Below are 27632 nucleotides of genomic sequence, written 5' to 3' on the forward strand. Positions count from 1 at the left end.
GGGGGGGGGGGGGGGGGGGGGGGGACCGTGGATACGAGGAGTTAAAAAAGTATAAAAAGTTAATTATATCTAAAATACAGATTAGATACAAATGTTCCAGAACTCATTAAATAAGCTCAAAAATACTGGAAAGTGGCAATTTGAACTACATTTATTTTGAAACAAGTGGGGGGAAGAGTGAGTGTTCTGAACGTTGTGTGCAAAACTGATCCACACCACCGTCTGGCCGCCACAAGTGAGCAGGGCACGGCAGCTACACTGCTTTCCAGCATCACAGGCAACACTACACGGACGTTTCCGAACGAATAATGTAAACTTTAGTTTTAAGGCAGCCGGTACTCGTGCTGCACACAGGCTCAGCTCGGCGCCCATTTCACAAATGGGCCAGTGAGCACGTGAACACAAACTGTGAGGGAAGAAAAGGGGAACCAGCGTTACTGGACAAAAACAACGTGTCAAAAGTATTCTCCCTTTCACACACACGAGAAGAAATATTGGAACATCTAGAAAAACAAAGCACCCATCCCACCGACTTCAGCCTGTTCCTTGACAAAAATTTCAAAATACTGATAAATAATAGTGACCGCAAGCAGGATGCCGGTGCCGGAGCCGATGGCCCCGAGGAAGTCGGCTAACACCGACAGGGCGCCGATGCACAGGCCACCAAACGCGGCCGCCGTGGGGATGTACCTGCAAGACAGAGCCTCAGTCAGGCAGCGCGGGGACACGGGAGCTGTGTCATCGGCACACTACACCAGCGGGGGGGGGGGGGGGGGGCACCATCTGTGGGATGGCGTGCGTGTCCCACACAGTGCTGACATGCTGATGGAGACTTTGTGACTCAGGGAAGGACGGGACCCCGGTTTCCAGAAACCAGGCAACAGCCAAGAAAAGCAGTACGTGATTTTTATGGCAGAAGGCTAGAATCCTCAACAGATTTAAGTATTAAAATAGGTACCGTTTGAAATAGGTCATCTTTAGCTCACTCTTGTAGATGAAGAGTAAATTTCAAAATGCTTTTTAAGTATCAAATTTACGTGACAAGATATGGATGATCCTCTTTTACGGTAACTCAATCTTGGCTGCACGTTAGAATCACCTGAAGAACTCTTAGAAACAATGGGATTGTGTTTAAAATACTCCAGAAAGAAGTGGGGGAGAAAGCCTGGGGGAGATGGTGGATGAACAGGAATGGCAGAATGAGGCTAACTACTGAAGCTGGACACAAGCTGGGTACCTGGAGGTTCATTCTACTACTCTCTGCAACCTATGTGCGAAATAAATAAAAAGTTTACATAAAAATACAAGTGCCTTCCAACCAATGGCTCTGGAACTGGATATCCACATGCACAAAAAGAAATCTGGATCCCTATTTCACACTAAACACAAAACAAATTCGCTCAAAGTGGTTCAAAGACCTGAATGTAAGAGCCGAGACTCCTAATGGAAAACAAGAATAAATCTTTGTGACCTTGGGGTTAGGCGATGGTTTCTTAGATAAACACTAAGAACAGCACAAAGCAACCAAGAGAAACTGAACTTCATCTAAATTTATAACTTGTACATCAAAGGACACCAAGAAAGTGAAAAGACAACCCATAGAATGGCAATAAAATATTTATAAATCATATACCTGAGAAGAGGCATATCCAAAATACCTTTTTTTTTTTTTTAAAGAATCTTACAACTCGGTAACAAAAAGACAATACGATTAAAACAAGCAAAAGATCTGAAAAGACATTTCTCCAAAGAAGATACACAAATAGCTAATTAAATGCATGAAAAGATGTTCAACGTCATTGCTCATCAGGGAAATGCAAATCAAAGCCACCAAAAAGCTGCCACTTCCTACCCACTATAATCAAAAAGCACGAAGTGGTGCTCGCAAGGATGTGAACAACTGGAAGCTTCATCCACTGCTGGTGGGAATGCAGACCGGTACGGCCACGCTGGAAAATAGCTGCCGGTTCCTCGGTAGTTAAACACAGAGTTACTAGATGACCCAACAAAATTCCACTCCTACTGCAATGAAAACATGGCCACACAAAATGTGTACAAACATGTTCTTAATAGCATTATTCCTGACAGTCAAAAACTGGAAACAACCAAAATCTCCATCAACTGATGAATGGATAAACAAATGTGATTTAGTACATCCGTATGATGGAATATCGTTCACAAATAATGCATGAACCCTGAAAACTTTATGCCAAGTGAAAAAAGCTCTTCACCAAAGATCACAAGTCCATTTATATGAAATGTCCAGAAGAGGCAAATCTGTAGAGATCAAAACTAAAAAGTTGGCTCGGGGATGGGAGCTAAGATAGGATGGGGAATAACCAATAGGTACAAGGTTTCTTTCTGGGTGATGAAAATATTTCTGGTTTGTTTTTTAAGTTGTGTTGTGTTGTGTTTTGTTTTGTTTTTAGTACTCTCTACACCCTATGTTGGGCTCAAACTCACGACCTGAGATCAAGAGTCTCACGCTCTTCTGAGCCAGCCAGGCACTCCGGTGACAAAAATGTTTTTTAAATTACATTGTAATGATTACACACTCTGAATATACTAAAAACAAGAACACTAAACCATATAATTCAAAAGAATGAATTACATGGGATGTGAATTATAGCTCAATAAAGCTGTTATCAAAAAATAAACTAATGATGGGATCCACCCTAGACCAAATAAATCACAATTCCTAGAAGTGGAACATCAGTACTTTTAAAAGCTCCCAGGGGGCACCTGGGTGGCTCAGTCATTGGGCGTCTGCCTTCGGCTCAGGTCATGATCCCAGGGTCCTGGGATCGAGTCCCGCATTGGGCTCCCTGCTCTGCGGGAAGCCTGCTTCTCCCTCTCCCACTCCCCCTGCTTGTGTTCCCTCTCTCGCTGTGTCTCTCTTTGTCAAATAAATAGATGGAATCTTTAAAAAAAATAAAAATAAAAATAAAAAAATAAAAGCTCCCAGGTGATTTTATGTGCAACCAGACAACGAGGACCTCCAATCAGGAATATTTTAAATACTGGGCTGAGCAGTGAAGGGAACACAATTTTAAAAAATAATTTAGATGTCAACTTTGATGGGGAATAATTTTAGAGAACAATTCAGTATTGTGTTAAATTTTGCTTCTTCTGTGTGAAGTAGAAGAAAGATGCTTCATATTCAAACAGGATAACTAACGTGACAATAAATTAAAGATTGAAAAACCAAATACATGTATACGTACACACACACACACATCAAGGATTAAATCGCATGACCTTACCTATTAAGCTCATGAACCATAGAGGTATCTCTGTGGCCCCTCATTACCATTTGCTGTTCTTTAAGCTGCTTAGCTACCTGCCAAGAGAAAAACAACCTATAAAATCAAACTATAAATATTTCACTGTTTACTACCTACCAGGTTGTGTGTGAAGGGGCTTTCCACACACCAGTAAATCAAATATGAGACCGTTAAGTAGGCACTGTCATATCATTCCCATTACACCTGAGGCTCAATGTTGCACACCACCTACTACCCACACATTAAACCAGTGTTTCTCAATCTTTTCTATTTTTCACCTCCCTAAACAGAAATTAAATACTAAGGAATAAGAATTTGTTGGGTAGGGTTCAGCTTTGGAGGGTTCACAAACCACTGTAAAAATCTAAGAATTTTTCCACCTTCCAAACCCCTTAGGGGTGATATTACCTCATTATTAAGAGTGTATGACTTAAAAGTTTAAATTATAAAAGTAATTAAAAGTGTTTCAATTACCATTTTGAAAATAAAAACGTTTATTTTCAAATGCAATAAATACTTACATCTTTGGCTGAGGAACCAGACACCTCTATCCATGTCTTAGAAAAGAATGCACATGATCCCAACATGAAGATGATATAAACAACCACATGGACAGGATCCTCAAATATGGCGCCCATGGACTCGGGAGGAGAAAGATAGTAACAAAGGCCTCCCACTGGGTAAGAACGAGCAGGTCCTCCCCCACTGACATCCTACATAACAAGAATAAAAAGGATAGATGGTGAACGCAACTGGTCAAGATACATTTTTATGACTTTTCAAACTCCTCAAAAATTACAACAATGCTTTAAGCTCAGAGCACCTACAGCTAACAATTCTATGTAACTTAAAGATTTACTTTTGTGTCTAATATCTTCACTCCTTCAAAATTATATAGTGAGCATCTATTATATAAAAGACACTGGGAATTTATTACTAACAGAAGAGTGATCTTTTAAAAACCAACATTATAATACATTTACCAAAAAAATCTCTCTTCTTTTCCTAAAGACAGGAATATCATTACATTTATTGTCAATCTCTGATTACATTTAGAATCTGAAACTTTCTGCACTTTAACTATACAAGAGTATGCTACATATTTTTTCACTTCAAAGTATTCTATGAAGAATACAATCAATTGAAATATTGACGGACGACTAACAACTCACTGCCTAAACTTTGTATGTTTTGTGTAAGAAATAGTCCTTTAATAAATATTTATCAGAGGATTTTTAGCTAGACAAACATTTAAGAATTTTTATAGTAACAGAACTGGGAACAGTGTAAATTCTGGGGTACAGGGGGTGTGAAAGCAATTTCTGGCTGCAATGATTACAATGTCTAGTTCCTGAATACATATTTCAAACTGATTTCTTTACTGTGCCCCTAGAATCACTAATCCCCAATCAAAAGTACTCTTTATAGACATAATTCAATTTCCCAGTAATTCTCTCATTAAAAAGGAACTTAGTTAAGATCACAACACAATCTATATACAGCCGCTCAATGCACTTATTGCTATGAAATCATTACAGTAGTAATTACTGATGGATTATTAGCTCTCAAAGGGAGGGACCGCATCTTCCCTCATCACAGGCAATCACATTTCCGTTACATGAGCAGAGAAAAAGTACTGTGGATAAAGGGAATCCTATTTCCTTCAACTAACACTCAAGAGTACTGTCTTATCCTGTTAAACTTAAAAAAAGGGAAAAAAGAAAGACCTTTAGCGGAAGCAGAAAGATAGGTCACTGTAACTTACGATGTAGTAGGTAGCACATTAAGATAAATGCAAAGAATAAGCACCATATTTCAGAAATAATGACTATAAAAAATAACAGTTGGTGAAATATAAATTGTACAATTACATATCCTGTAAAAGAATAAAGGATCATGGTCTCTTTTAATTCTATAGCTTTAAGGGGGAAAAATACTCCTTGGTCATATGACAATTTAAACCAATTAAAATTCGATCTGACAATAACTCACACTTCAGTAACAATGGGGCTGGACTGCTTTGGAAGAAGCTATGATGACAGGATCTCTAAAGGGGAAGTCAGAAAGTGCTGGATTCTATTTCTGGTAACTCTGTGCTCTCTCCATATAGTAATCACAGGCCTATATCTAGCCCAGTTAACACAACTAGTTTATTGCCACCCAGGCCATGAAAGATGGGGTAAAACGTCTTTCCAAAAAATTATAAACTCTGCGACAGGGAAGTGAATCTGAACATCTTATAGCAACTGCTTCAATTATGGCTCATCTCTTTCAGTTAAAAATATAACCATGAAATGGAAATTACAATAAATACGAATGCTTAGAATAAATAAAATACTCACAGCCCACTGTCCTAGTAAATTTACTAAAAAGTTGCCACTAAATCGAACAGACAGCATCTGGGAAATAACATACAGGTTTGACACTAAGGCCGACTGGAGAATAATGGGAATGTTCGAGGTGTAGAAGAGCTTGATGGGATAGCTACTGTACTGTCCTCGATACCGGGCCGACTTGATGGGCAAGTCAACACGAAATCCCTAAAAAATGAAAATGAAGAGGAAGTAAGAGTAAGTGCACAACTCAAGTAAAGAACACAGATGACAGGCAGAACAATACACCAGAGAGTGTGAGAAGCAACGCCAGCATTTTCCCTGCACCCCCCCCACACACACACACGCACACACGGAACTCCTGTTCTATGCCATCACCACCAATATTTTGCACCTCAGAGTCGAAAGAATAGAATTATTTGCTTGACTAGACTCTGCAACACTGACTTGTTAGATACTGACATTTCAAATGGCATTCTTTTCTTTAAGAGCATAATAAAAGTCCACATTCCACCAATTTCGGTGAAAAAAGTATACATACCTGAAAATATATAACAACGGCAAACACAAAAACCGTAGCAATGAGGTTCATGAGATTGGGTAAGTTCTGACGATAGAAAGCCTCCCTTAAAGCACGGACCTTGTCTGTCCTGGTGGCCAGTAAGTGAAAGAGCGCTATGACTGCACCCTCAAACTCAGTACCTGATAAATCAAGAGAGAGATTCACTGTAGACTCTTTCTCCAAAGCTGTCCCGAAGATCAAACAAATAACCTTGAACCTCCAGTACATGGCAGAAAATAGGAGTCAAAATCATTCATCAATGCTTACGTTATAATACAGCCATGTGTGGAGCTTCCAAAAATCTTCACATCATTGAGGCAAATGTATCTTTTTTATTAGCACAAATCTCAAGTTTTCTCAAGAGACTATTCTTGATGAAAACAGCCAAAGTAGAATAAACCTAAGCAAATATTTAGGTCATAATGATTTGCCTCTCCTTTACTTTAGGGAAAGGAAAGGAGTATTTTTAAGGAGGGGGTAAAGCAAGAGCAAAGCAGAATAAAGATGTCAGACTCAAAAGATCTATGTCACTCTCTCGAGCTGGCTTTTAAGTTTATTTTACCAAGAATACTAGTAAACCATCATTGCTCTTTTCTTAAGGCTGGGATCAGTTTAGACGTTAACTGTTATGGAGCCTGGATGGCATTTGAGATTAACGGAGATGGGTAAGGGGAAAGACAGAATGCAGGATTTCAAAATTTAGTTGCTATTACAAAGCCAAGGAGAATAGCAGCAAAAGTATTAGTGCTCCCTGATGATACAATAAATAATAGCGTTTTCATTTGAAAAATCTTAATCCACTACCTTTTTATCTCCCTGGGAATGCGGAAATAGGTCAATGACTTCTGCAGCAGTGGCTTAAGCAAGTAACATTTTAAAAAGCTGTTTGCAACCACTGAAATTTTCAACGAGCAGAGGCTAAGACTTAGATCTAATTCTTTCTGAAGTATTGTTTCATACTCCACAAATCTCTGCTGCTCAACTCTTGAGCAGTTAGCATCAGGTGTCCCCTGGGACGGCAAACCAGGACGTTTACAGGCACATCCTGCTCCGTGACGGGTTACTCTCCAGCACACACCCAGCAAAACTCGTGCAGTCGCAGTCACTGTGCAATGTACCTCTGCCAGTGTTAATAGTAGTGGGACTAAAGGCCTTCCAGACAATGGTTTCACAGATGTTGGTGGCAATAAAGAGGGAAATACCAGACCCCAAGCCGTAACCCTTCTGTAGCAGCTCATCTAACAGCAGCACAATCAAACCAGCAACAAACAACTGTGGGGAAAGAAATGCAAGTAAGCTGAAGCAAGAATAAACTTAAGAAAGGGGAAGAGGAACACCATTGACTACTTGCAAAGTATGGGCATTTTTAATATTAAAACCTAATTGTTGCAATAGCACTGTTAGGATTCTGCATCTTTTTAAACCCCACTGTAGTCAGAAGTCAGTTCTGCAAGTCAGAGGGGTGGAAACATTGCTACATCATAAAGCAGACATTTCAACCTTTAAAGCATATTTATAAACCATCTGAATAGTTTCTCTTACAATGTTTAAGTAAGGCCTATTGAAAAGCACACTAAAAAATGTTCAAACTTGTTCAATTTAGGACAGCAAAAAACTGAAAACATTCCAAACAGTTCCAAGGAAGTGAAAGACCAAATGAAATATGGTATAATAACAAGACACAATTGTATACTGCCACTAAAGAAAAAGTATGTAAACCATGCTGATACATTTTTAAGGTATTCTATGTAATACTTTAATACATTATATTACATATACACTTACCATTGAACAACACAGGTTTGAACTACACAGGTCCACATATACACAGATTTTTTTTTTATAAATACTATAAATGTATTTTCTCTTCCTTCTGATTTTTTTAATAATCTTTTCTCTAGCTTACTATATCATATAAATATGGTATATAACATACAAAATGTGAGTTAATCGACCATTTATGCTATCGGCAAGGCTTCAGGTAAACAGTGGGCTGTCAGTAGTTAAGGTTTGAGGGAGTCAAAAGGTGTATGTGGTTTTCAACTGCATGGGGGGTGGTCAGCGCCCCAACACCTGTGTTGTTCAAGAGTCAACTGTAATATATAGAGAAAATAAGTCAAAAAGAGCACAAATTAATATGTATAGAGATTATAACAATGTCAAAAATGCACTCCATACCCACAGTGACAAAGACTGAAGGTAAATGTGAAGTCAAGGATTTGCCAGGTTCTTAAGCTCATCCTTTTTTAAAAAATAAAAGCATACTAAGTTTAATTTATGTGAAATTGAAAATTCTTAATTTTCCTCTTGGAGAAGACATTTCCGTAAAAGTATGCACCAATTAAAAATAATCCATAGCCTGGCAAGCGACCTCCCCAGTCATGTCTTCCCTGCACTGCAGTAACCTCATCAAGAGGGGAAGAAAATATGCTTCTACGCCTCCAACCTCACACCTGTCCCCATTTTAAAAACCCCATCCTACATAAGTAAGGAAATGCCATTTCCAATGCATTCTGCCCAACTCTGAAGCCTCCCACCCTATTACTTACTCAGTTTACCTGACATCCCCTGTTACGAAAGAGAGCAAACAAGCTACAGTCCACCATTTTAAGCATGCTTACCTTCCGCAGTGGTTTTTTTTTCCTTAACTGTCATTTCAGTGGTTGTACAGAGCCTAAACGGTCTATTACAGTCTTTTAGTTTGATTTTCAAAGGATTGGAAAAAGGGCACAATTCTTCAAACTTCTAAGAGTGCTCATGAATCCTTTACTGTTTGAAAACCAAGTTTAACACTTTGACAAGATAAAAGAGAAGTTAGGCCTTACTACTGAGATTTTACTTTGACCACAATTATGTAGTAAGTAAATAAATACTCCCGATCAGAAAACCAACCTTGTGCAGGGAATAGCAGCTGTCCACAAACTATCAGCCCACCAAAAAGTCTGATCATGGGCTTCCGATTAAATGGCCTGTCCAGAGTCATAAAGTCATTCTGAAATACCTGTAATTCTCCAAACCCCCTGTTCAGACCAATAACCATCAGACTGACTACAGGGTGATTCATGTATGTCCTGCAAAAATCAAACTCATATTTTTCTAACTGGCATAGAGAAGTCTAAATGAGAAATGGTTTCTATAATCAAAAGAATAAGATAAAAGACAGTAAAAAGCATGTGAACTATGCCTCCGAGGCGGGAGACGCTGAGAAACCAGGAAGTTACAGCATCTCGTTGACTGCAACAGTGAGAGAGACTGAATGCTACCTGCATGCACTTGTGGAATGTGCCATACCTATAAATCTCTAAATTGGGCACAAAAATAACTCTTTACATTTCAACTCTGTTTGTGCATGCGCGCGCACACACACACGCAACTGGACAAAACAATACTTACCTTTCCTATGTGCCATGCACACTGATATTTTCTATTCTGTTATTTTAATCAAGACCCACTATTTAGATTTCAAATCTCACTAGTGCAAAGACATGACCACATGAAGGAAACAAGAATAATTAAGGTGAGAAATACCTTACCTAACAGCATGCAAACAAAGTCTATGTTCCTGGGTGAAACACACTGATCCAATCATCTCTCTTCAGTGTAGCCACATATTTTCAATGTTAGCAATGCCTTAAAAGACACACTACCCACCTATGATCAAACACATTTCTCTATACATTAACACTGAAAGGATTAACCACAAGTATTTGTATGCCAGAATTTCTGTAAAAAAAAGTATATATATCCATTTATTTCATTCCTGGAATATAACTATTCCTTGACTTCTGATACTGGGGGAAAAAATTCAAATAGCTTAACTCTGTTTTTATATCAAATTCAAATTTGTAACAACTCCACAGGAGTCAGTGCTTTAACCCACAACTGGTCAGATGAGGTTCTTCAAAAATCCAAAAATACCTTACTAAAATACTAGAAAAATTGTACTGGAGCATAATGTTCTACGAGCTAGGTGCCAATTCTGTCCTTTAACAATCGGGGTTATTCTGGGGGCACCTGGGTGGCTCAGTTGGTTAAGTGTCTGTCTCTGGCTCGGGTCATGATCCCAGGGTCCTGGGGTTGGGCTCCCTGCTAGGCGGGGGTCTGCTTCTCCCTCTCCCTCTGCCCCTCCCCCGCTCATGCTCTCTCTCTCTCTCTCTCTCTCTCTCTCTCTCTCTCTCTCTCTCCCCCTCTCCCTCCCTCTCTCTCAAATAAATAAATAAAATCTTTAAAATATATATAAATAAAAATTGGAGCTATTCTGAACTACAAGCTGCATAAAGCAAAGGCTATTATAAAGAAACAAAATAAGACAACAATTGATGCATTGGTATCAACAATGCCAAAAGCATGTGGAGAGATCCTAGACACTGAAAGGCATCCATATCAGTTTTCAGAGGATCTTCTCTCCCCAAGCCACAGCAACTCTTCTTCTTCTAATTCTCAAAGGTTATAAATTTGCCAATCAGGGTATTTTTTAAAATGGAGAAATAAGGACAACGTTATGGGAACTTACTAGGGCTCAGAAACCTACCAAAGACTGATAATCCATTAAAAATTCCTCACCTGGTCAAAAGACAAAATATTTCCATCTAGTTAGAAGAGCCCCCCCCTTGTTGTTAATGACACCAATAAATACTTGAACAACCCAATTCTCCTTGTTCTAATCATACTCACTACATGATCTTATTTTGATCTGCTTCCTATATAAGGTTTCTCATTAAAAAAGAATGGTCAACCATGCCAATCTGAAATGGTCCTATTTCTCAATGTATATAAGTTGGTATTTCACTTTTATTTAAAAATATTTTTCTGAAATTAATGTTTTGACCATTTAAAAAAATGTTCCTGGGGCGCCTGGGTGGCTCAGTCATTAAGCATCTGCGTTCAGCTCAGGTCATGATCCCAGGGTGCTGGAATCGAGCCCGCATCGGGCTCCCTGCTCAGCAGGGAGTCTGCTTCTCCCTCTCCCACTCCCCCTGCTTGGGTTCCCTCTATTGCTGTGTCTCTCTCTGTCAAATAAATAAATAAATCTTTAAAAAAAAAAATGTTCCTTAGTGAATCCTAATTCCATAGAGTGAGCAAGAAGAGGCATTTCCAAAATAACAAGGACTCTAGATGCTGCGTTTATCAAACTTCTTTTCAAAATGCCATAAATAACTATTACATAACTTAAGTACACTCCATTCTTGGGTAGCTTCTCTAAATGATTTTTAAGGACCGAACATTAGAGAAATATCTTCTAAATTTGACATACTTTGAGATACTTAGTACAGGGATAATTATGTTGGACTTTAAAAGTTTAATTCCAAAGGGTCTATTTTTAAAAATCCATGGAATATATGTATACAGGTTCATGTATTTTACTAGCTGTGAGATATTATTTGTAATACCATTATTTTGTATACTAACAAAGAAAAAAAAATACTGTTAATTAAACTATGACAATAACTTATCACAAAGAATTTTTATTTTCTATTTACAAAGAAAATATTTTAGACCTACACACAGATTTTACCAACCAGCCTGTTCTGTGCCTTTGCGTACACACAGTGACTGTTCCATAACAAACCAGAGACTTCTGCAGACATTTTAAACAGCAACTAATCTCAAAAAACATGTTACACCAACAATGCACATAACCAACTGATGCAATGAACATGTGAATAGTTCTAACCAGCTGACACACATATGCAGACAATGACTACTATCACAACTGCTGCTTGGCTGACAACAAACGTGGGGCACTATCCGCTATAAGAAAAAACATCCTGGACACCTGGGTGGCTCAGTCGTTAAGTGTCTGACTTCAGCTCAGGTCATGATACCAGGGTCCTGGGATTGAGCCCCGTATCGGCTCCCTGCTCAGCGGGGAATCTGCTTCTTCTCCCTCTCCCTCTGCCCCTTCCCCTGCTCCAGCTCTCTCACCCTCAAATAAATAAAAATCTTAAAAAAAAAAAAATCCTGATCTCAGAAACATCAAAAAGTAAAAAACGTGCATCTAAGAATCAGTGAAATACAGTTGATCCATAATTCCGTATACTATGCAGCAATCAGGCTATTAAAACAAATTTTAATTTTTTTATATCAACACAATTTATACATGTCACTTCAATAATCAAAATCTTATAATAATTCAAAAGTAAGGAAACTAATGTATCAACCACTTAAAGAGTTGTTAGAAAAGAAAAAAGGGATCAAACTGTTTTGTTATCTGCAGATGAAAAACTGGATTTCTTACCTGAATAATGATAAGGAGACAGATGCCAGCACCCATTTCAGCAGGATCCCCATACATGCCCGTCATGACATACACAATGGCTTGCCCAATGGTAATGATCATACCAAATACTGACAAAAATTGGGGGAAAAGGAGTACATGCTTACAACCAAAGACAAGAAAGACTAGAAAAATATCTTTACCACAAAATTCTCAAATTTGGAAAAGACTCTTTAAGTGTATTAATAGCTCACGTTTCTGGGCTCCATTGAATAGAGCTCTATCTTTAGGTGTGTCTCCAACTTCAATGATTTTGGCTCCAGCTAACAACTGCATAATCAAACCAGATGTTACAATTGGGGAGATACCCAATTCCATTAAAGTTCCTGTAGAGAAGGAAAAAAGTAAATAATCTTTACTATACCCAATGAAGATTAGTTTACAAGTGTTGCAATCCTTCATTATGTCTATTAAAACACATGCTCAAATGTTAACAGGCAAATATATTCATTCTTTAAACATTGATTTATTAACACATTTATTTACTTATTTTTTTTTAAGATTTTATTTATTTATTTCAGAGAGAGAGAGCATGAGAGGGGGTTGGACCAGAGGGAGAAGCGATGCGGGACTCAATTGCGGGACTCCAGGATCATGACCAAAGGCAGTCGCCCAACCAACTGAGCCACGAGGCGCCCTATTTAATTCATTTATTAACATAACCTTGCAACAACTCATTGAGTCAAAATTACTATCCCCAAAAAAGGTAAATTTCCGTAAATTCTAAACTTAAAATGTTAAATCCTTTGAAAGAAATCTTCCAAAATTTCTGTCCAAATCATCATTTTTAAAACTTACACTGAACATTTTATTTTAATGCAAAATAAGAAGTACATACCAAGCCTGAGAATTAAATACCATGTTAATAAAAAAATGACATTTAAGGGGTGCCTGGGTGGCTCAGTCGTTAAGTGTCTGCCTTCGGCTCAGGTCCTGATCCCAGGGTCCTGGGATCGAGCCCCGCGTCGGGCTCCCTGCTCCATGGGAAGCCTGCTTCTCCCTCTCCCACTCCCCCTGCTTGTGTTCCCTCTCTCTCTGTGTCTCTCTGTGTCAAATAAATAAATAAAATCTTAAAAAAAAAAAAAATGACATTTAAGAATGTGACTCTTCTAATTCAAATTCTAAAATTACATAGAGAGTCATCTAAATCAATGTTGTAGAACATTTAGTGAGTGGCAAGAAAAATGTTCATGACTTAGTGGATAGAAAAATAAAAAATTTGGAAAATAGTATTACAGTTTGATTTCAGTTAATACTTAGGTGGAAAAATAGTTTCCTGATATTTTAGTCAGGTTGTCAAAATATGGTTATTTTTACCCAGTGAGATTATTTTTCTTTCTTTTTGCCTCTCTTGTTTTTTTTTTTTAACAGAAAATACATATTGTACTTATAGTGAAAAATAAGAAAACCAAATATGCCAGTGTACAAGTTAACATGTAAAACAAGTAATTCTACATCATCAAGAATATGTTTCCACTGGTCATTCTGTCATACCACAACCTTAAATCCTGGCTTTTATAAATGCTGAAAAGGTACCCTTAATATGAGAAGAGATTCCATCCTAGGAGGATTCTTCATGTCTTCTCAAATACTTCAACAGTAAAAGGTAACATTTCTATTGTTAAAACCAGTAGGTAGAGATACCATTGCCCAATGGTAATGATCATACCAAATACTGACAAAAATTGGGGGAAAAGGAGTACATGCTTACAACCAAAGACAAGAAAGACTAGAAAAATATCTTTACCACAAAATTAGGTAGGAAGGTAAACATTTTTTTTTAAATCAAATCACAAAATTTTAACTGTCAAATGGATCTAGTCTGAGAATAAATACAGTCAAACTTTGATGACAATTTCATATAAGAAATATGGCACCTCCAAGGCGCCTGGGTGGCTCAGTCGTTAAGCGTCTGCCTTCGGCTCAGGTCATGATCCCAGGGCCCTGGTATCGAGCCCCACATCGGGCTCCCTGCTCAGCGGGAAGCCTGCTTCTCCCTCTCCCACTCCCCCTGCTTGTGTTCCCTCTCTCACTGTGTCTCTCTCTCTGTGTCAAATAAATAAATAAAATCTTTAAAAAAAAGAAATATGGCATCTCCAATCAGTAGGGAAAAGGATAAGTGGACCTTACCAAATGACTGGCCATTTATAAAAAATCACGCCTGCATTTCTTACCTCATGACTTACATCAAAATAAAGGCCCGATGCATAGAAAATTTAACCGTAAGAGACAAATGACAAAAATACTAGAAGTAAGTATGCTTATCATCTTGGAAAAGAAAAAAACTTTCTAAGCATGACAAAAAAAAACCTAGAGCCCACAATGAAAAAGATAGATGCTATGGTTAGATACAACTACGAAAATTCCACGTGGTAAAACACTGCATAAAAGTTAAAAAAAAAAAAAAAACGCGAGGAAAAAAAAAAAAAAAAAATTAAAAAAAAAAAAAAAAGGGCAGCATAAAAGAAGAAAAATACTTGAACACAAATTAGAGTTCCTCCAATATGCGAAGAGTTCTTCCAAATCAATTAAAAATGAACAAACCAATAGGAAAAAAAATTTAAAAAGGAAAAAGAGAGAACACAGTATGGCTGCTCCCAATGACGGTCTTTCTCAGGAAATACTGACAGTACAGGAGGGGACCCCCACACCCAAATCTGAAATATGTAACCCTGACACTCTAACCAAAGCTGACTCAGCCCAGTGTAAATCCTGTAGTTTTTCTGAGCTAAGAACCGAAGAACCCAGGAATTTGGGAAGCTAAATCCCAAAGAAAAAGTTCCCAATCCCTGCTGCCAATCTAAAGCTGCCCTGGTTTTCTCTCCCAGCCCAGGCTTAGTTGTTCTACCTCCTCTATGGAGTCCAAAAAATAATCACTACCTTTCTAATAAATTCCACTTTTGTGTTTAAACCGGTCAATAATTTTCTATTACTTAAAACAAGTCCACTCAAAAAAAAATTCAAATATTCAATAAAAATAGAAGATGATGTTCAAAGCTCGCCAATAGATAAAGAAATACAAATTAAATAACAGATACCAATTTTTACCTGTCCAACTTCCAAAGACTAGAAAGACTAATAATATCCACTGTTGGAAGAAAAATGTCATTCTCATATACAACTGCTCAGTGTATAAAATAATACAAATCTTTTTGGAAGTTAATTTAGCATTATTTATCAAAAATTTAGGTGTTATGTACCTTGCACAGTTAAACTTCTAGAAATTAATTCTATTAAAAAATGACAGGAGGGGCGCCTGGGTGGCTCAGTCGTTAAGTGTCTGCCTTCGGCTCAGGTCACGATCTCAGGGTCCTGGGATCGAGCCCCACATCGGGTTCCCTGCTCCACGGGAGGCCTGCTTCTCCCTTTCCCACTCCCCCTGCTTGTGTTCTCTCTCTCTCTGTCAAATAAATAAATAAAATCTTAAAAAAAAAAAAAATGACAGGAGATAGCATTACAGTGATAGCATTCATGGTAGCACTGGTTAAAATGATACAAAACTGGGGAAAAACCTAAATGTGTGACAGAAGAGGACCCTAATGGCCTGGAATCACACTTAAAGGATCCTCCTTACTTTGTCTCTAAGCCCTTTATGATCTGGCTCTTGGACTCATCTGCAACACCGTGTTCTCCCTCATTACTCCTTTTTTTTTTCTTCTAGCCACACTGACTCCTCATCCTTCCCTGAACATTTAAGCACACTCCCATCTCGGGGCCTGAGCACATGCTATTCCCTACAATGTTCCTCCCCCAGATCTTCACATGGCCTTCTCTCTCGTGTCCTGTAGGTCTCTGCTCAGATGTCCCTCCCCTCACCCAAAATGTACTTCATGTAGAGGATATCTCCCCAAATAGAATAATATAAACTCCATGACAACGGGGACATTGTCTTGATCACTGCTCTCATCTCAGCACCTAGCACAAAGCTTGCCACAGAGTAAGAACTCAAAAAAGACCTGAATGATTAAATAATTCACGACATATCCATAGAATGGAACAGTATATAGCCTGTAAATGAAACAACTCTTTCAAGAAATTGAGTAAACACACTAAGTAGAATAGTTACATAATTTATCTTATTTTTCAGTTTAAAAAAAAAAAAACAAGCACAGGGGCGCCTGGGTGGCTCAGTCATTAAGCGTCTGACTTTGGCTCAGGTCATGATCCAGGGGCCCTGGGATCGAGCCCTGCATTGGGCTCCCTGCTCTGCGGGAAGCCTGCTTCTCCTTCTCCCACTCCCCCTGCTTGTGTTCCCTCTCTCGCTGTGTCTCTCTCTCTGTCAAATAAATAAATCTTCAAAAAAACAAAAACAAAAACAAAAACCCCAGTTGACCCTTGAACAACGGAGGGGTTATAGACTGACTCCTCCATGCAGTCAAAAATCCACGTATAACTTTTGACTCCCCCAAACCAAAAACTTAACTACTAATAGCCTACTGTTGACCGGAAGCCTTACCAATAACATCGTCAATTAACACATATTTTGTATGTTATGTATTATATACTATATTCTTGTAATTAAGTCAGCTAGAAAAGAAAATGTTATGAAAAATGTCCTAAGGAAGAAAAAATACATTTACAACACTGCGCTGTATTTATTAAAAAAAAAAAAAAAATCCACATATAAGTGGACCCACACAGTTCAAACCCGTGTTGTTCAAGGGTCAAAAAAATATAAATTTATATATGTGAATGTATATGCAGAGAAAAGGTCTGGATAGATATTCACCAACCTATTATCTTCCCAGGAGTTACCCCTGAGATGCAAGACTTTCACTTTCAGCTTTATATAAAACTGCATCAAATTTTGGTGCATTTTTTAATGATTAACCATTATTTCTAATCTAAAAAAATTACCAACAAAACCCCTCATGACCCAGTCCCTATCTCTTTAGCCACTGCCTTATGCACATGGGCTTTTAGCTCAGTCTTCCCTCTCCCATTGCTCCACATATTGAACTCCAATTCAAATACTACTCCAGTACTATCGCCTCTGACACTGCAGATCAGGGTCTTTCAGGCCCATGCAAAACCCATGGACCAGACCTCAGAGGGTCCATGAAGCTCCAAAGGTTTTACGCAAGATCTGTGAGTGTGAGTGTATATGATTTTTTCTTGGGAGAGTATACATAAATTTAGTTATATTCAACTAATGAATCATTAAACATTATATCAAAAACTCATGATGTACTATACCTTGGCTAATTGAATTTAAATTAAATAAATAAGTAAATAAAGTAATACTATACAAAAAAAAAAATTTGAGTCTCAAAGAAAATATGACCCACAAAAGGATGGAGGACAAAGCTCCAGACGGTGCTATCACTCCATTCTCTATTGTACATCTACACTCTGTACATATTTCTATTATTACAATACACACAGTGTTTTGTAAGTATTTATGTGTTGGTCTCTTTTCCTAGGCAACGGGTTTCTTTTACCATATGCTCCCCACCCCTGTAGACATCAAAATAGTTGTTTCCACATTTTCACATCTACTTGATGTCAATACTAATGTCTCGTATGGAGGCAAAAAAAAAAAAAAGAAAAAAAGAAGTACATACCTCTGTTGGATGCAAGAATAACTCTCATCCAGTAGAAAGGATCTGCAGAATCTGATGACATGATTCCAAATAGTGGTATCTGTAGTATTACATAAAACAGTTTCTAAAAATGCATTATATAAAGTTGTAACTTAATTCATACTTCTTTTACTTAATATTTGCAATACTTAAAAGAAAAAAAAAAAAACACTACTTCTCATGTTCTGTAACAAAGCAAGCGTACCCTAAAGGAAGTTTTTTAACAAAAATAAAAACAACAGAAATTACTACTTACACAAATCTACTAGTACACATACCTATCAGGATGAAGATTTGTTGCACAACAATGTGAATACACTTAACACTACTGAACTGTACGCTTAAAAATGACTAAGATATAAATTTTTTACAATTAAAAAAACACCCCATCAGTAAATTACAGGATATATCCATCCAGTCACAGAATAATTTTGCTAAGCTATGGGTACTAATGACAGCCACAGTCACACTCCAAATGTAAGACTGAAGATTATTTATATATACATATATATGTGCATGTATATATATATAGTGGAATATTATGCAATCACTGAAAAGCAGCTTAAAGAAGCTTGTAATAGCATAAAAGAAGTGCTTATGTTGTAATACCAAGTATGACACTGTGGTTCTCAACCTGGGGCAATTCTGCCCCCCAGAGGACATCTGGCAATATCCAAAGACATTTTGGTTGTCACAACTTGAAGGGAAATGCTACAGGCATCTAGTGCGTAGAGGTCAGGGATGCTGCTGAACATCTTACAATGACCCCACAACAAAGAATTAACTGGCCTAAAATTCAGTGCCATTGTTGAGAAACCCTGCTATAAAAAGAAAGGTACAGAATTATATAAATGAAAGTTCAATACTGTAAAAATATGTAAAAGATAAAACTAAGTGTAAATACATAAAGTCCTGAAGAGTAATTATCTGTAGGTAGTAGGATTATGGCTGACTTTTTCTTTATTCTTCTCAGCATTTATCAAATTTTCTATAATAAGCACATATTACTTTCTCATCAGAAAGAAAAAGAAACTCTTCACTTCAGAATGTTTCCTATTATATGACCAACGTTCAGGACACAGCACCTGGTCATACCCCTTCCCTCACCATGTGGGGATCAGACACAAAGAAAAATACATTTCCAATTTCAAAACCCTTCTTTATACAAAGCTGATTTTTTTTTAAAGTTCCAAAAGATGCTGCCAACGATTCTGAACAATCCATCTGGTCAACCTCACCCTTTCTGGACATCTGGATTTATTAGCTGGGTAGCAAAACTGGTGAAGCAAGAAACATGGATATTTTATGTACCCTATCGCTGCAGACACTCTTCAGCTAGTGTGAGAGACAGGGAGGAAGAAGTTACTGTATAAAAACCAATTAACACTACAGGGCAGTCCACATCACAATATCCCCTAAGTGGGAGAGAGGTCAATCAGTCAAATTACTCTGCTTAATGGCACCTGATAGAGATGGCCATTACCTCCACAATTAGATGATTTGTGGAACAATGAACAAGAAAAAGTCAGCCAACTTCCCCTAAGTAATGGCATTCCCTCCTTTCCTGAAGACAACAGGATTATTAAACTCAGTGTCTGATTTTATTCCTCTCAGTAAAATCTGTAGTTATGGGTTTATGTACAACAATAGTTGAGCAGCAACTCCCCAATGCATAAGAAAACACATTTTTTTTTTTAAAGATTTTATTTATTTGACAGAGAGAGAGACAGAGAGAGAGGGAACACAAGCAGGGGGGAGTGGGAGAGGGAGAAGCAGGCTTCCCGCCGAGCAGGGAGCCCGATGCGGGGCTCGATCCCAGGACCCTGGGATCATGACCTGAGCCGAAGGCAGACGCTTAGCGACTGAGCCACCCAGGTGCCCCAAGAAAACACACTTTTTTAAACATGTACAATAGTAGAAGCTAACAAGAGTGAAAAAAGCTAAGGAAAAAAGGGGTGCCTGGGTAGCTCAGTCGGTTGAGCATCCAACTAGATCTCAGCTCAGATCTTGAGATCAACTCAGGGTACTGAAATCAAGCCCCACATTGGGTTCCATGCTGGATATGGAGCCTACAAAAAAAAAAAAAAAAAAAAAACTAAGGGAAAAGAAAAAAATCCATACAGCAGCCAAAGAAAAGGGATCGTGAACTTGAAGCACTGGTGGTCATGGGGGCGAGAAAACTTCAGACAACTGAGAAGCAGAGAGCCCAGCACGAAGCTGCTCCAAACATCAGGATGGGAAGGCAACACAATCCTCACAATTCCCACAACATTCCAAACCTGGAGAAGAGCAGGCTGCACAAATAGCCTTATCTTTTTGCCTCCTTTGGTTAGAAGGGACTAGAAACAGCAGCTGAGAAGAAATGGATGAGAGAAGTGAGCAACGGGGCTCTCTCCTGGTGACAATTACAGGGCCACGGTGAGTTGGGAATGTGGGATGATCTGAGGTAAGCAATGGAACAGGCTTCTTCAGTCACCTGGTGAGAACCACCTCGGAAGAAGAGACAGCTGACCCAGGTAACAATTACTGCACTTATCACACCTTATCTCACCTCCCACCACTCCCTCAAGCTAAAGAAAACTGGGTGAGGGGCACCTGGGTGACTCGGTCGTTAAGCATCTGCCTTCGGCTCAGGTCATGATCCCAGGATCCTGGGATGGAGCCCCACATCAGGCTCCCTGCTCCGAGGGAAGCCTGCTTCTCCTTCTCCCACTCCCCCTGCTTATATTCCTTCTCTCGCTGTCTCTCTGTCAAATAAATAAGATCTTTAAAAAAAAGAAAGAAAGAAAGAAAACTGAGTGAAACAGGAGACCCCAAACCCTGTTAACTGTGGCTGGGAGGGGAAAATAAACCTGTCTGAGATTCAGTGGAAAGAGAATCAAGAAATCACCAGCACTGGGCAGGACTGCCTAAACATGAGAAAGACATGAAACACAGCGTGGCAACTATGCAATTATACTGCAGAAGAAAATAATAAAGTAACATAAAATGCACAAATTAATTCATTGCATGAAACAGTTGTGAGAAATACCACACTTTCTGAGTGACACAGTTGCTATGGTTCTTGGGTTCTAGCAGCCAAGCTTAAAATATTTTACTACCTAGCCCTTCACAGAACAATGTTTGCTGACCCTTAGATTAGAAGATTCAATACTGTCAAGAGGTAATTTTCTCTAAATTTATCTATAAATTCAAAGCAATACAAATCATAATCCCAGCAAGCTTTCTTACAGAAACTGACAAGCTGATTCAAAAATCTATACAGAAATATGAAGAACCTAGAATAACCAAAAACCACTTTGAAAAGGAAAAACAAAGTTGAAAGACTTTTACAACCTGATTACAGGACTTAATATAAAGCTACGGTAATCAGTGTGACCGTAACGATGGAATATACACGTATGGAACAGAACAGAGTACAAAAATATATCCACACTTATGCAGTTAACTGATTTTCAACAAAGATGCCAAGATAATTCAATGGAGAAAGAATAGCCTTTTCTGGCTATCCAAACAGAAAAAAATGAACCCCAACCTTACTTACACCATACACAAAAATTAACTTGGACTAGATCACAGTCCAAAACATACAAGCTAAGAGTATAAAATATTTAGAATACAGGAGAAAATCTTCACAACCTTAGAAGATAGGAAACAAAAACCATGAACCATCAAAGAAAAAAGACACACTGAACTTCAAAATGAAGGATTTTTGCTCTTCACAAGATAATCTGAAAATGAAAAGGCAAGCCACAGACTAGGAAAACATAGTCACAGTACATTTACCTGACAAAGGACCTGTATCCAGAAAATATTTTAAAATGCATATAATTCGGGGCACCTGGGTGGCTCAGTCGATTAAGCATCTGCCTTCAGCTCAGGTCATGATCTCAGGGTCCTGGGATCGAGCCCCGCATCAGGCTCTCTGCTCAGCAGGGAGTCTGCTCTTCCTTCTCTCTCTGTTCCTCCCCCCTGCTTGTGCTCACTCTCTCTCTCAAATAAATTTTAAAAATCTTAAAAAAAATGCATATAATTCAATGACAATATAATTTTTTTAATGGGCAAAATATTTGAAAAAGAAACTTCACAGAAGATAAACAAATGCCCTATAAGTACATGAACAAATTGCTCAATATCGTTTACCAGGGAAATGCAAATTAAATTTAAAACCACACCCATTAGAATGACTAATACTAAAATGCTCAACACTAAAATGCTCAACAATACCAAGGGCAGGCAAGGATGGGAAGTAACTGGAACTCCTATTCTTGACTGGTAAAAATATAAAACGGGACAACAACTTAGAAAAAAGTTTGACAATTTCTTATAAAGCTGAACCTGTAATTACCATACAACCCAGCAATTCTACTCCTAGGTATTCACCCAAGAGAAATGAAAACAAATATTCACAGAAAGTCTTGCCCAGGAATGTTCACAGCAACTTTATTATAGCCAAAATTTGGAAACAACCCAAACGTCCAACAACAAATGAACAGATGAACAAATGGTGTATAGTCATCCAGTAGAACACTCCTCAGAAATAAGAAGGGATGAATTACTGCTCTACCAATCACATGGACAAATCTCAAAATGTTCATGATAAAGCCAGATGCTAAGGAATGATACTGTATGATTCCACTTAGATGAAATTCTAAAAAAAACCAAAACAAATCAAATTATAGGAACAGAAAGCAGATCAGTGCTTGCCTGACACTGGGGGTGAGGTGGAGACTGACTAAGAGATTACACAGAACTTTCTGGAGTGACAGAATGTTCTGTATCCACTGAGGTAGTAGGTATGTGGGTGTATGCATTTGTCAAAACTCTTCAAAATGTACACTTAAAAAATAAATGTATTTTACCATACATAAATTATACCTTTATAAATTGGATTTTTTTATGGAGGGGAGGGGAATTTCTAAGATGTTAAAAATAGGTGGTAAAAATATGGATGATTATTCTTTTTTTCTCTCTACTTTTCTGTATTTAAAAAAAGTTCTCTCCCCCTGATCACCCAAAACAATTTTAAACTAAGTACAGTTTATCTTAATGACCAAATGACCAAATCACTTTACTCTTCAAAAAAAAATACATTTGGCTTTTCCCCAAACTATGGACTTAATCTGCTCTACCACTTCCTAATATAATTTTTTTTATACTTCGTTATATGTATTTCAATAGCTCTTCAAAATCCTCAAAAAACTTGCAACTAAATCATCTAATTTAATCCTCACAACAATCCTGTGACAGGTCACATTTTATCCTCATTTTGTGAACTTAATCTCTGCAAAATATTAATAAAAAGTATCACTGAGTTCTATCAATTTATAAATACAGTATATCACTGAGGTTCTAAAATTTGACTTTTTGGGATTTTTAAACTAATACATGGTATTTACAACATGATTAGAGGCCAACAAAATAGGGAAAAAATATTTGCAATGTATTATGTCAAAGCTTTAACACTTTCATATATAAAAATCTGTCTTAATACGAAAAAAATCTCAAGAAAAAATGGGTAAAGATCATTAACTGCACACTAAGAGAAAAAAAGAAAAAAAATGTTCAAACATACTAATAAAAAAAATATACAGCAGGACAAGATAACCATTTTCACCATCAACTCAGATTAAAAATAACAATGCTCAAAATAATTCAGGATATTTATTATTTTAACTAAAATAAATTTCTCAAATTGCAACCAATCAAAACCCTCCAACAACAGCATAGACACTTAATTAATACTTTGGTTACATACCTGACAACATACTAAGAAAATGAAGAGAGTTATGGCAGTCCATAGTACCTTCTCTCTAAACTGGATCTACAACAAAATAAGGATGATCAATCAAAACCAAGAAATAGCAAATACAAAGCAAAATTCCACATTAAAGCGTAACATTCTGCATCATGACAGGTTCCTATTATTTACTATTAAGATACTCTCATCTAGTTATTACCAGCTAAAGCAAACAGCTCAACTTTTCAAACATAATCTTCTTTACTTTTCCAAAAATTAAGTAAATTAAATACAGGCAGGCCTCATCACACTGTACTTTGTTAACTGAAACCAAAAAGGATGAAAAGCAAGACACAGATCCAATATGCATGCATTTCAGTTAACATAGCATTGTGCAAAGCGTGGACTGCCCATGATAATATTACATGAATATTTCATGGAATATGAAAAGCTAGAGCTTCTTGGGATTCCTAACATGTAACTGAAAGAACTATTTTTAAAACCTCAAAGCAATTAAAAAAAAAAACCACTTCTAAATAAAGCAGTAAGTTTAACAAAAGTTTTACTTATCTCTTTCTACACACCTATTCCTGTTAGTTTTGTGAGATATCAAAAGCACAGAAGGGAATTGGCCAGTGTGGGAATAACAATATTTCTGAATTTAAATACCTGAGCTCCAAAAGTGCACAATGACTGAGGAATAATCTGATGCAGTCATATTATTTTCTGAATGCATTTCTGTGATTTTTCTGTGTATCGAATGATCAAGAAATGGGAGGTATATACTTGCACAATTGTAATTCATTTATGTAGAACAGTCGTATTCATCAAAAGTGACCCAGCAGACTCAGTCATTCACAGTGCAGTGGGTCACTAGAAATAGGAGAATATCTTATCTAACACAGAGGCCAAAGAAACGCTTGGTTTGGAAATGTCTCAACTTAAAGAAAAGTCATTTTTAAAACCAGAAGAGAACCTATCTAAACTGGTTTAAACTAGTTTTACTTACTTTGTGCCTCTTGCAAGAAGCAGCAGGTACTATTTTCTCCAAATACACCAGAAAAGGGTTGGGGACAGTAAATCAATCTTGCTAGTTCAGTAGAATAAGTCCTTTAGCTACCCTCTATTTTACCAAAATTTTATACTTACTTTCCTTTCAGGTTTCTGAATTTCTGGTAGAACTGCACAGAAAGGTTTGATAACTTCTAAAAATTTGACTGTTAAAAAAAAAAAAAGAATGTCTCTGTTACAAAGTTTTTAAAAAGAGATGTACCTTTTTATAGAAACAAATACAAACGTTCTCTAACTTTTAATGACGATTCATCCCATTCCTACCTCCAAAAGTAATCACAGTGCTCTCCATTTCAAATATATTGGGGAACAGAAATAATCAAGGGACAAAAGAATCCAAAAGATTTAAGGGTTTAGTCAGTAGAAGCAAATACAAACACCCTTCTACCACGATTTTGCTTCCTCATGCTTTTTATCCAGCCCTTTTATATATACAGAAAAAGAATAATTCCATGAGCATCACTACATCAAAAAAAAGCAAATGCAGTCTACTATGTTACCCCCACGATAATGCACTATAGACAAAAATAAGACGTATCAGGGGAGAAATACAGGAGGAAAGTATAATAGGAAATGGGCTGAAATTGCAGGACTTAATTTAGACTGAAAGATGATGAAATGCATAAGTGAGAAAAATCATGGAATCATAGAGAAGTTTGTTTTGTTTTGTTTTTTAAGGTATACAATCTCTACTTCATTTCACTTAAGTCAACATTCATTGCTTGGTTGCTCTCCCACATAATGATCTTCAAAGTACTTGTGTATGTAGGATATTCAGCCCAGAAAATGACCATGACATTTCAAGAGAAAGTACTGCTTTCCCAGATAACTCATTATATATCAAAGTAAGACAAACCAAGGTTCTTTAAGGATAGACACTATATTCTGGCATAGCTTAAGTCAATTCCTGCCAAAGAACTGGAGAATGAAGATGATATTCTCTCAGTCTTTGCCAGCGTCTGTAATGTGCAGAAACACAAGAAGGCTGGTTCAACCAGCTAGCTATTAGTTATGATCATCTTCCCCTACAGACACTGGATTCTGCATCCTAACATCATGACATTGTTTTAAAACTGACCTGAGTAATTACACTTAACATAGTTAGCCAAAAGCTGACTATATAATCTTCTCAAGAAACCTCTCAAAATGATGGCAGTCACCTATGTCTGACAGAAGAATTCAGAAATTCCCATAGGCAGATACTCACTGCCCAAGGGCCATTTTGGACTATTTGGAAAGTAAACCTGAATTATAGAAGCATTCTTCTCTAATGCAACACAAATTATCAACCACGTCAGGAAACTTTCCTAGACTCCTTACCCTTTTCCATCCCACCTCAATCAAAACCACCCTCCCAGATTTCTTGGCATTTTAGGATCATCGGTGTTGGAGAGTTCATGCTTCTGTCGGCCCCTTGTCTATTCTTGTGTTGCAGAATGTCACCGATTATACTGTGTAAATTCAAGGTCAGGGGTCTCTTCTACTTCCTTTCTAAACGTCCACTAGTTGGCCAAAGGGTGTACCGCTCAGGTTTGCACTTAACCATTCATCCAACAAACATGTGAACAGCTATGTAAGTATATACGTGAATGCATGTGGGGTTGAGTGTTCAGGAGATGGCTCTCAAAGATCGCCATAATTCAAGGCCTGGTCCCTAAGGCTTATACAACCTTACACACAGTGAGTTTTCAGTGAACGCTACAAAATAACTGAAAATTTTAAGGAAAACGCTATGCTGCCAATCGCACTTCTTTCCTCCCCTAAAATACATGCCTTGCATCACTTTTTAAAAAATCGAAATAAGTCAGAGAGCTTTATTCATCACAACTAACATGCCAAGGAAGGGTGACTTGGAAATAAAAATATGAGCTTCCTAAGCTCCTGAAAAATTCGAAGCGGTCCAGGTTTCGCTCGGTTCCCTAACTCCCCGCCCCCAAAACCAATGGCTTCCCCTCGCAGTCCTCCGCTCCCCGCCACCTAGCGAGCGCAAACCCCGCGACTCCGGGCCCGGGTCCCCGCAGACGGCCCCGGCAAGGCCGCACCACCGGAGGAGCCTTGGCGGAGGCCCCCGGCCCGCAGCCTCCGCAGCGGCCCGCCGCGGCCCGCTCCTCTCCGGCCCCCGGCCTGGGAGACCCCGGGGCGGACGCCAGCCCCACCGCCCGCAGCCGGTCGGGGCCCGGAGCCCAGCGAGAGTCGCGCGGCCGCTACTCACTGCCCATGGCGGCGGCTGGGGAGGCCCGGCGGGGCACGGCGGCCTCGGCGCTGCCTTCGCTCGGGTCCCACGGCTCGGGTCTCGCCGCCTGCTCCCGACGCGCTCCTGGCTGGCCCCGCGCAGGCTCCGCCCCGAGCCACGTGACCCGCGCGCCCGCCCCGCCCGGCCCCGCCCCCCAACAAGAGCCCGGCCGTTGGCAACCGGCGCGGCGGACGTCCGCGGGTTGCCATGGTCACCGCCGGCGCTCCTGTGGGCGTGCTCCAGCTCGGCGGCAGAGTCCAGAAGCCTCCGCAGGATCGCCGCGGCTGGGCCCTTTCCTGCCTGAGCTCTTCTCCGAGCTCACTGTCAAGCAATGCCCGTTTTCTCGGCCTCCTGGTCCAGCGCAGGCCTCCCCGGCCAGGACCCGGCCAAAGCGGCTGCCCGAGGGTCGCGGGCCTGGGTTGCGTCCCTTTTATTTTGCTCCCCCCTTATCGGAACTTCGTGGAAGTTGTCAAAAATGTGTGACACTCTGTCTATAATTAATAGCTTATGAACTCCGCACTCTCTTACGTGTGCTCCTTCTTCAGCTTCT

General features: G+C 38.7%; 1 protein-coding gene across 1 annotated transcript; it reads right to left on the reverse strand.

The window, feature by feature from the left end:
- Positions 1–27165, reverse strand: SEC61A2 (SEC61 translocon subunit alpha 2). Its single transcript, XM_021696796.2, has 12 exons — positions 27062–27165; positions 24928–24995; positions 23797–23862; positions 18021–18099; positions 12651–12782; positions 12418–12527; positions 7298–7451; positions 6159–6319; positions 5627–5824; positions 3806–3997; positions 3264–3340; positions 1–690 (listed from the first exon to the last, which is right to left on the reverse strand). The coding sequence occupies exons 1-12, from the start codon at positions 27066–27068 to the stop codon at positions 504–506; spliced, it is 1431 nt and encodes a 476-aa protein (XP_021552471.1). The 5' UTR covers positions 27069–27165; the 3' UTR covers positions 1–503.
- Between the last annotated feature and the right edge of the window lie 467 nt (positions 27166–27632).

The sequence above is a fragment of the Neomonachus schauinslandi genome, chromosome 5, assembly GCF_002201575.2.
Source record: "Neomonachus schauinslandi chromosome 5, ASM220157v2, whole genome shotgun sequence".
Taxonomy (NCBI): domain Eukaryota; kingdom Metazoa; phylum Chordata; class Mammalia; order Carnivora; family Phocidae; genus Neomonachus; species Neomonachus schauinslandi.